This window comes from Marmota marmota, unplaced genomic scaffold (genome assembly GCF_001458135.2).
Source record: "Marmota marmota marmota unplaced genomic scaffold, marMar, whole genome shotgun sequence".
In the NCBI taxonomy this organism is placed as follows: Eukaryota; Metazoa; Chordata; class Mammalia; order Rodentia; family Sciuridae; genus Marmota; species Marmota marmota.
The window spans coordinates 11277841-11288512 of record NW_026000222.1 but is presented as its reverse complement, the minus strand read 5'-3'; the positions used below and the strand labels follow the sequence as shown (position 1 = coordinate 11288512).

At 52.2% G+C, this 10672-nt stretch overlaps 1 protein-coding gene across 2 annotated transcripts in view; it reads right to left on the bottom strand.

The window, feature by feature from the left end:
• Positions 1 to 479: 479 nt before the first annotated feature.
• Positions 480 to 10672, bottom strand: part of Fa2h (fatty acid 2-hydroxylase) — a 50938-nt gene continuing 40745 nt past the window's right edge. Inside the window, exons 5-8 of one of the 2 annotated variants that reach the window (XR_007343566.1) lie at positions 6322 to 6494; positions 3184 to 3436; positions 1715 to 1875; positions 480 to 675 (exon numbers count right to left, since the gene is read on the bottom strand). Coding sequence is in view for 1 of the 2 variants with exons in the window: in XM_048792357.1 (XP_048648314.1) it covers positions 1796 to 1875; positions 3184 to 3436; positions 6322 to 6494 (506 nt within the window). In the remaining variant the exon portion in view is untranslated. Of the gene's footprint in view, positions 1876 to 3183; positions 3437 to 6321; positions 6495 to 10672 lie in introns of both variants that reach the window. The other variant, XM_048792357.1, reaches the window with a different exon arrangement.

Here is a 10672-nt window from a genome sequence, read left to right as displayed (position 1 = left end):
CATCCCCAGCCCTTTTTTATATTTTATTAGAGAGAGGGTCTCGGTGAATTGCTTAGAGCCTGGCTAAGTTGCTGAAGCTCTGAACTCTCGATCCTCCTGCCTAAACCTCCTGAGTCACTGGGATTACAGTTGTGTGCCGTCACGCCCAGCAAACATTAAACATTCTTGATGAATCTTAGCTAGGGTTGCATAAATTCCAGAAGAGACCCCTCCCCAGTGGCCATATCCAGGGAGTTTGCAGGAGCCATCCCCTGGGATGCAGGCAATAAGGGGAGATGCCACCTAAGGAGGATTTAAACACAGTAATAAATCCAAGTAACAGCATAAGAGCCGGTCGGCTTTTTATTGGCCCCAGCAGTTCTACACAACCTGGTCAGTATAAAATAAAATCCTTTCCCTGTTAGTCCCCCTGCCACTTCCCAGTCACTACGGAGTCTGATGGAGTTGGCATCAACAAACAACAAAGAATCCTTGCAGGCTTCTTTTCAATGTTTTATTTTTCAAAATATACAATTTATTTACATCTTTTTTTTTTCACAACTGTAATTTTGTATATTTATTCCAAAATCTTTAAATAGCCTCGCAGTAAACAGTACAAATCACAGGATCGGTCGAACTGCTTCTCTTTAGCCTTTACACGCATCGAGTTTTTAACAAGTTTCAAGTAGTAATGGTCTGTGGGTGAGAAGGGGCCAAAAACAGGGCAAAGCGAGTTTTACATGAGTTCGACATGTAGGATTAGACAGGGCTGTCTGACTAGCTGCTTGGTCTGTGGCCAGACTGAGGACAGTTCTATCATTTATAAATAAGACCCTCTCAGGAGCAGTGAGGATTTTGGTTACAAGGAAGTCTGGATGGAGCCTCATCTGCAGGGTGTGGGATGTGGGGCGGGAGATAAGGCACCACACGAAGGCTCCTCCTTGGCTTCAGGAGGCACTGGCTGGGCGGGTCCTGAGTGGGGTCACAGGGGCCCACTTGTGCCAGGTTGGAGGCCAAGAATGGCTGGGGCTGGGGTGGGCCACCAGTGGAAGGGCCTCTTCAGCCTCCCTGGGGAAGAAGTTTTGTGGCTCTGGGGCCAGAGGAGAGATGGCTAGAGCAGCTGGTGATTCCCAAAGACAGGGGCCAGGGCACCTGCCCGGCTCGAGGCAGAGGCCAGACACCCTAGGCTTCTGCACAGACAGGGGAGGGCCGGCTGTGTGAGCAGCCATTTGTGGTGGTAGGGGCTAGATGGGCTGCCCTGGGGCCCAAGGAGGCCTGTGGGAGGCATCATGCTGTCTCTTCTTGTGAGAGCCCTTCATTCACCTCAGAGCCATCCAACCCTCTTCAGGAAGTGCAGGAGGGGCAGGCAGAGCCGCAGGCCCCACCACCCTGCCCCTGCTGTGACACTGGTCCCTCCACCGCTCGAGGCGGCTCCCAGGGAGCCCAAGGTGCTAAGGCACAGAGGGGGCCCAGATCTGGCCCCAGGGGTCAGTTTTCTTCATGCCCCTTGGGGCTGTTGGTTGGGCTCTGAAGCAGTCTTATGGGCTGAGGCTGAGCCAGGATGCCAGTGGAAAGGCCAGGATGCTCTGGGAAGGAGCCAGTCCCTGAGGGCCACCTGGCCATCAAGAGGCCATGATCCTCCCATGGTGAGCCGGGAGGGCAGTCCTGCCTCAGGGTCTCCTTGGTACCCTCTACCCAGGGCCCAACAAAGCCCATCCTGCCTGGCCAAACCAACCTTCTTAGCAGGGTCTGGATGGAGGGTGGGGGCGGGGCCACAGCCAGGCTGAGGGCAGAATGGAGGAGCTGGGAGGAGCTGTCACTGCGTCTTTGGGTGGGCTTCCTCTGGGATGAGTGTGTGGAAAAAGTAATCCCACAATGTAGTGCTGATGCCAAATCCTAGAAAGGGAGACAAGTGGGGAAGAAGGTAAGGTACCGACGAAGAGGCAGAGATAAACCTACCCGGGAAGGGAGCCAGGGCAGGGAGGGTGTGCAGGGAAGATTTCAACATCTGCCCTGTCTGCCAGGGCCGCCCTGGTAGGACAGGAGTACAAGGCAACCTTGTTTCTAGTTTCTATTCCCCAGGGTACAGTGGGAATAAGCCCAAGCTCCTGGTCTAGCCTGAGTCCCTGGGATTGCCTGGCTCTGCCTGCTTCTCCCCTGCCCTTCTCACCTCTTATGGGGCCAGCTTCTGCCCCAGGGCTGGCCAAACCAACCTTGCTCTTGGCACACTCCTTCCCAGATGCTGGCTTTTCTTTATTTTTATTTTTTTTTAATATTTTTTTTTAGTTGTTGGTATATCTTTAATTTATTTACATGCAGTGCTGAGAATTGAACCCAGGGCCTCACACCTGCTAGGCAAGTGCTCGACCACTGAGTTACAACCCCAGCCCTGGCTTCTCTTTATTTGGGCCTCAGTTCTAATGGTATTTGCAGTAATCCCTTCCTGGGCCATTCTGTTTTGAGCTTTGCTGTCCTCTAGCTGCTACATGTGGTCACTAGGTACTGGAAATGTGGCAACAGCTCCAGAGGAGCTGAATTTCGGACTTTATCCCATTCGAATTCAGTTTCAATGTGAAAAAGGGATACTCAATTCGGTTACTAGAAAGCATGTAAGCATGTCTGGAGCAGCTTACGCCTGCGGATCTAGATTTTATAAGATCTAGATAAAGATCAAGTGTTCCCAGTGAAGATTTGACATCCATCGACATGTGTTTTTGGTGCAAAAAACACCTTGGATTTTGAAGACTTAGTATAAGAGAAAGAATGCAAGATGGCTCACTAATGATTTTTTTATATTAATCACATGTTATTTTTACTGGGTTTAGTAAATATAGCATTAAAGTTCCAACCATTCATGTTTATTCTTCCTTTTTAATGTGGCTGTCAGAAAGTTTAAAAGCACACACAAGGTCCACATAATGTTTTACTGGATTGTGTTTGGCCCCTCCTCCCACCCCTGTGGTTCCTCAAATACCACCTTGCTTTATTTTCTTTATGGCGCTTACACTGTCTGAAATCATCTTTGCCATTTATTGACTTCCTTGTTTGCCTGTCTCTGCACAGCCACTTCCACCAGAAAGTGGTAAAGAGGGAGCCCGTTGTGTGTGCCCAGTACTTTAAATGGAGCCAGGATATTGGTAGCTACTCAATGGCAGCTGTCAAATAAATCAACAAATGAACAAGGGAAGCGGGACCTGTCCTCACCTGACTTCTGGTGTGCAAAGTGATGCTTCACATGGTGGGCCTTCATTCTGTACAGGTAGGAGCCCTTGTGTGGAGAGCCGAAGTGCAGGTAGTAATGGGTCATGTCATACACGATGTAGCCCAGGAGACCACCAACAAACAAAGTGCCTCCCACCGCCTCAGGCAGGATGAGCCGCAGGACCATGTAGAAGAAGGCGACCACCAGAGAAGCTGGCACTGGGGGGAAGACCAGGCGGGAGCCATCGAAGGGTGCCTGTGGATAGAGGCCTGGGTGTCAGAGGCAGCCCTGGGCCCCAGGGCCTCTCTGTGGTCATGGAATGGTGAACCAGAGATACTCCCCATGGAGGATCAGGTGGAGCAGCCAGACATTCCGGTGAGAGGACAGCCATCTGTCATGGTTAGGCTTGGCATCTTTGGCAGCTTTATAGAGGGCAGGGCCACCATGCCTGAAAGACCTAGAGAGAGGGTGCTGCTCCCCGGTTTCAAACCAGGATGAGATCAGGCAAGTTTCCCAAGAAAGCAGGACTGGGTGTGACGTGGGCAGGATGGGTAAGGATGTGCCAATAGCTCAGAGCCACTGCATTCTCCAGAAGCTACCAGATTCTAGAACTTATTTGGTGCTACACAGGAGCTCTGCACCCCTGGCCGGAAGGTCTTTCTGGAGACTGAGGCCTGAAGTCTTCTGGGACCTCAGTGAGCTGGGGTTGGTGCAGTTGGTGGTGGACAGAGGGACCAGAGAGACAGAGTTGACCCTGGAGACGTCCCCACCACCATCTCCTCTTCTTCCAAGAGGTATCACAGTGAACCAGAGAACAAAAGGGCTAGGCCCTTGGTTAAATCTCAGAGGCTCTGGTAAGCCTTTAGACTGCTTGGTTAGCATTCTGAAAAAGGAGAGACCCTCTGTGGGCTGGAAAGAGAGAGAGAGAGAGAGAGAGAGAGAGAGAGAGAGAGAGAGAGAGAGAGAGAAAGAAAAGACAATGTGGGTCTTCCTACACTCAGACCAGCAGCAACGGGACCTGTGCAGGGCTAGAGAACCAGCTCTCAGAAAAAGGACAGAGGGAGGATGAGGGAGAAAGGGAGAGGGAAGGAGTGAGCCCTGATTTGGAGCATTTGATAATTCTCATGGTGAAAATGCCTCTACCAGAGCTGATTTCAAGCTACCGTCACTGAAAGTGGAGCTGGAAGGGTGTGGGTTATTTCTCTTGTGAGGGTCTAAGCCAGCTGCAAGTCACAGTTGTGTTAGGACCCTCAGATAGCCCTGGACATCTGAGAAGAGGTTCCTGTTGGAGCCCAGGTGGCTACAGGCTCTTCGTGTCTTCATGGTGTGGTGAGGCAGCGGGGGGCCTAGACATATTGGTGTGGAAGTGTCTATGAAAGGGAGACTGAGACAGCCCCTGGGTCCCCAGGGTGACCTCAGCAGATCCTCAGGAAGTTGTTTCATCCTCTGAGGATGGTGAAGTTAACACAGCAGGCAGCAGATCTGACAGGCATTGCGAAAGCCACAGTGTGGTGGGTGGGATGGGGGCACGGACATGGCTGTAGATGCAGCGCACACCTGGGAGAAAAGGGGTCAGATGGGCTGAATGTCAACCTGGAGTAAGGGCACTGGCCAGGTGGGGCCTGGCAACTCTTAGAGCATACCTGACTGACAGGTCAGCCCAGGATTTGCCACGCAACCAAGTCTGGCTATTACATAGGACCCCTGGAATACAGATCCACTCTGGGAGAACAGGATGAGTATCACATCCACCCACCTGACAACTCTCTCAGTAGGTCAGTAAAATCCTGAGTTTGACTGAACTCCTTCAGACAAGTGAAGCTGAGTTGCTGCCACGAAACCCAAGTGCATTATCAGCAATATAAGGGTCTTAAAGTTTTGCTTCTTTTTTCTACATCTGAACTGAGTCCTAAAAGTATTTTCCGTGCCATATCTTCTGATTCATGCCCAGCAAGAAATAGAATGTGAGGGAAAAGAACTCACTTTTATTTTTTTTTCCTCCTCCTTCTTTTGGTATCTGGGATTGAATCCATGGCCCTCTGCGTGCTAGGTAAGTGCTCTACCAGTGAGCTACATCCCCAGTTTAAGGACTCGCTTTTGGGAAGATGTAAATGTTCAGGGAAGTCTAGATGGTAGGGACTCCCTGGGGTTCACTCTGGGAAAGGACAAAGACAGCACAGTACAGGGCAGATCTGGCTTCTAGTCCCCACTTCTGTTAAAGTCACATAGTCCTTGAAGTGCCCCAAGGGGGTGAGTGCTTGAGAGCACAGATGCCAGAGGCCACAGAATGAGGCACAACATCCTGGCAGCGCCAGGTGTGACCTTGGGTGGGTTGTGGAGTTCCCTAGATTCCCCAAAGCTCAGTTTCCTGGTCTGTGGAACGGAGCCACAAGGGCAGCCGGGTGCCATGACACCCGTAAGCCCAGTGACTTGGGATGCTGAGACAGAGGATCACAAGTCCAAGGTCAGCCTCAGCAACTTATGGAGACCCTGTCTCAAAATGAAAAGGGCTGGGGATGTGGCTCAGTGGTAAAGGGCCTCTAGATTCAAGAGGAGGAGGAGGAGGAGGAGGTACCCACCCACACACACCCCAGGGCAAGGATTTTGACTGTTTCCTCTAGCACAGGGCCTGGCCCATAGAAAGCACTCAGTGAACATGTTGGGTGAGTGAATGGGTGAGTTATTGTGAGGATTGAAGAAGATGATGCATGCAGAGTACCTGGGTCAATAACAATGGGGCAGGGCCTAGTGGCACACGCCTTAATCCCAGAAACTTGGGAGGCTGAGACAGGAGGATCACAAGTTCCAGGCCAGCCTTAGCAACTTAGCAAGGACCTAAGCAACTTAGTGAGACCCTGTCTCAAAATAAAAAATAAACAGGGCTGGGGATGTAGCTCCCTGGTAAAGTGCTTCTGGGTTCAATCCCCGGAACCAACAATTAAATAAATAACAATGGAGTTTGTGCAGACACATGCTCCCTCTATCCACCTGGCTCAGATTAGGCTGCCCAATCCAGTTATCCAACTCAGCGATATCAAACACCCTTGGTTTCCTGTCACTCCAGCCCAACATCAGACTCCAAGAAAGATCCACCGCTGGGGGGCTGGTTATAGCTGCAGGTGGTGGGCCCTGTTACTAACCTTGTGGTGCTGGCCGTGCATGACGAAATGCAGCGTGATGAGGTAATAGCTGTTGCTGGGAGGCTTCATGTGGAACAGGAAGCGGTGGATGAGGTACTCGGTGAGGCTCCAGAGGAACATCCCCAGCACAAACAGGCCAGGGAACACAGACTCAGGCACAGCCACTGAGTACTCTGCGGGAGAGGCAGAGAGGCCTGAATCAGAGCTGATGGGTTCCAGGGTACACCAAGGCCTGGTGGCTCTGGATGTCCCCACCTCATCACCCCTGGGCAGCTGGGGAGCTGTTGCCAGGAAACACTGTTGGAGGCCTTGGGTGAAACTGGGAAGAGGCTGTGAGGACCTGTACTAGGCTTGGGAGAGGCTCTTTAGCAGAGCAAAGGTGCTAGGGCCGGAGGGCTGACGTAGGAAGCAGAGCTACGGCCAGATGCCGGGCTGCTGCCTGGATGGGTGACCTTGCCACAGTGGCATGGGTGAGAAGAGACAATCCCAACAAAGCCAGTAGAGACAGGGGTTACTGATGGAAGATTGGGGACCATGGGCAGGAAGGGCAAGAAAACCCAAGTAGAAATCTCAGCAGACAAGACTTGAAATCACAGCATCCGAGGAAGACCTGAGAAAACTCAAGATGGGCCTGGATGGGGGCGGGAAGGCTGGACAGACCTAATGATTTTCAAAGGTGCGGCGGGTGGGGGGGGGGGGACGGACACCCTGCAGCCCTTGCAACTCTTGTTACTTCTCTCCACTCCACTCTGCCTTTGACCTCACGAGGACTTCAATCCTTGTCCCTTCGGCTCTGGTCCACTTTCCTCTGTGTCTATCCTCACTCTCTGAGCTTTCCCTCTCTCTCCCACATGCCTTCGCTTCGGCCCTACTTTCTCTTCCTACATAACAGCTGTATCAAAGTACAGTTCTTGTGCCATATACACCACCTGCATAGAGTGTGCAGTTCTGATGCGCCTATCTGTCCCTTCTCAGGCTGTCTCATGAAAACTCTGCCTCTGTTCCCAGGGTTGAGCCTTGCCTCTCCACCCTCTCTGCTCAATCTCACTTCAGCCACTCCCCACATGCTGACGACCCCCTTGTCTATACTTCCAACCCTCCCCTGGATGGCTGCTTGCTATTGGGCATCTCCATGTGTGCACAGGCCCCATAGCTAACATCCCCCCAAAGAAGCCAGTCAACCTCCTCTTTCTTCTGCCACCCACCTCTGCCCTTAGGCTGTTCCTCCTGGGCTCCCTCCTCAGTGAGGGGTTCTCACATTTCCAAAGGAGCCAGACTCAACCTGCCTCCCCTCCCGTGTCCAACAGACTTAGGGCCTTGCTAAGTTGCTGAAGCTGGCTTTGAACTTGTGATCTTTCTGCCTCAGCTTACTGAGCAGCTGGGATTACAGGCGTGTGCCACTGTGCCCAGCAACCGCAGACTTTAAAATGGCTAATTTGATGGTATATGGATCTCACCTCAACTTAAATCAATCTGTCTAGGGTCATTTTGGTGCTCTTAATCCCATTACCTTATCTTATCACCTCTTGCCCCATGGCAACCCCAGCACCCCCACCCCCACCCCACCCCCCACCTCCACATACTGTTAAACCTTCCATGGTGCCTCATGGCCTTTAGGCAAAGTCCAGTCTCCACAGCAGAGCACTCAGGTCTCAAGATCTGACCTTGCTGACCACATCCCTGACTGAGGTTTGGCCTCTGTCACCTTACTGGGGCCAAACTAAATCACTTGTGGCTCCTTATATATACTGCATTCTTTCCCCCTAGCTCTGTACTTTTGCTCCTGTTTCCTTCCCTGGAATCCCCCTGCCTGCCTTAGCCCTGGAGATCCAGCCCACCAGTGAGGCCTATACAGATGCCTTCACCCACCCAGCTGTTCCTGCCTCTTACTCCACCTGCCTACATCACCTGGAACTGCACTGTACTGTGGGCCATTTTTCTCTTCCACCTCCACCCACTAGGTGCTAAGAATCTTAGGGGTGGGGTCTGTATCTCCAGGGCACAGAGAATAACAGAGGAAAACCTCATTGTGGGGATGAGATTAGACCTTTGCCACTCCCAGGGCAGAGGCAGGCCCAGAGGGAGGCAGCTTTGGGTTTGGTTAAGGAGCTTCTTCTGAGGGGCTGGGGCTGTCTGTAGGCTCTGGCAGGCCCTGAACCAATGACCATGGTGGCTGCTGAGGAAGGAGGAAAGGCTGGAAAGGTAGGAGGTTCTTTGGCCAGACTCAGGCCAAGCCCCACCCTGATGTCTGAATGAATCTCCATGGAACTGACATGTGATGCAGCCAAGATTCAACCCCAAGGGCTGCATCTCTCTCATCAGGTTTCTAACACCTCTTGTCAGCCGGGCCTGCCATGCCCACCTTTGGTCCAAGGGGCTTGCCTAACAGCTTCACTGGCTTTGACTGCAAGTAGCCATTTGGCCTTGGCTGGTCAGCTCTGGGTAGCAAGAGGTCCAGCTTCCAGGGAAGTCCTGACTCCTCTGGGGTCCTTCAGAGCACTCTGGTGAAGCGCAGAGAACACGGACTCTGGATTTGTAGACCTGCTTTCAAATCCGGATCTGCCTTACCTACAGTTAAATACTTATCCACCTTGAAGGGCTGTTTTCAGGGTGGAGGTAATATAATACCTGATTATATGATAAGCATATGTGTTTGGTTCTATAAGAAGAATATTATATATAGCCATGAGCAGTGGTGCAAGCTTGTTATCCCAGTGACTCAGGGGGCTGAGGTAGGAGGATTGCAAGGTTGAGGCCAGTCTGGGCAACTTAGTGAGACCCTGTCTTAAAATTTAAAAATCTTAAAAAGGGCTGGGGATGTAACTCGGTGATAAAGTGTCCCTGGATCAATCCTCAATACTGCAAACAAAAGAAAACAAAAACCAAATAATACCTCATTGTATATTAATAATTCCGAGAGTCCTACTTTTACCCTTTCTCTTTCAATTCTCCCAGCAGAGTTCTACAGGGTCTCTTGTTGAGGGAAAAGGAGTTTCCTCTCTGGCTCTCCCTTGACCTTGAAGGTACTCTTCTTTGTCACATAGTTCTGGACACATAGGACTAGACACACAGGAATAGTCCCTGGTTGCAGAGTTTGGCCTTGACCTTTGCCAGGGCTCCCCTGGCACAATCCCATTGGAGGCCAACATCCTCCCCCAGGATGCTGTTCAGCAATAGTTCTGGCTGGGCCTTCCTTTAACATTGTCTCAGGAATCCTGACAGTCCTAATGTGCCCTGGGGGTCATTCTGAATTTGCAGAATATAGCTGGCTTTTCAAAGTATCTGCATATATACATTTAGGAATTCAGCCTTGAACTAGTGTCTCCCTTCAGCTTGCACTGCTTACTGGCACCCTGACTCTTCTGAACTGATTCTAGATCATCCCTTTGTCCAGCGGTGGCACTGGGACTCCTCTGAGTATCCCCTTGCCTTGCTTTGTGGGCTCTTATGTGCTCCATGTCTTGTGTCTTGCATGACGAGCTGGGGGATCATGCCACCTTGCTGGTCTCGTGGTCACAGGCTTACTGGCCCTCCACACTGGACCACACAGGCACATCTTAGCTGCTTGCAGAGGCCTGTGCTGCTGAGGAGTCCTCAAATTGCCCTCCCTGCCATGCAGAACAGTCCCCTCCTATAGGTCAAGCCTCTGCCCGCCCCCTCACCCCAGCATCACCCTGTCTGCCCAGCCGGCTGGAGCTGGTACTGAGTGGCATCTCGGGAGGAATCCGGCAGAGGGATCTGGGCCAAAGCTTCAGTGTCCCCTTCCCCCTCCGGCAGCCAGCCCTGGCGGCCCTGCCACTGTCAGTGATTGTTAGGGGAGCTCTGGGTGGACAGTGGGCGATTCAGCCAGGGGCCTTCTGAGCAACAGGCCCTGTGCTGTGCCTGAGCTATTCAGTGTGGGCAGAAAAGGCTGACTTTGGCTCTCAGGGCACACACGGTGACCCCTGGTGACTGGGAGCAGCAGTTCTGGGTTGGCTTGGAGGGGGGCTGCCTCCAACTTGCTCATCTACGCCTCATCCTGGGTGAGGCGGATAAACGGAGGCTCCCATCGCTGTGGTCATGGCCCCTCTTTAAACCTTTAAGCCCTTGACTTGCTGCCCCTGGGGGAGGTGAGCAGGAGCAAAGCCTTGGGATAAGGGGGAAGGAGTCAGCACCTGCACCTGGTAGACTGAGCAGGGCTCAGAGTCAGGAATGTGACTGTGATCAGCAGAGGAAGCCCCCCCGAGAGGCATGGTACTCCTGATACCTCCCGGAGGTGCCAGACAGACCACCTGGGCAGGTGGAGGCTCAGGATACCAGAAGGCTATGCAGTGAGTTTGTGGGGCAGGTTGGCAGAATGGCCACCCTGAGA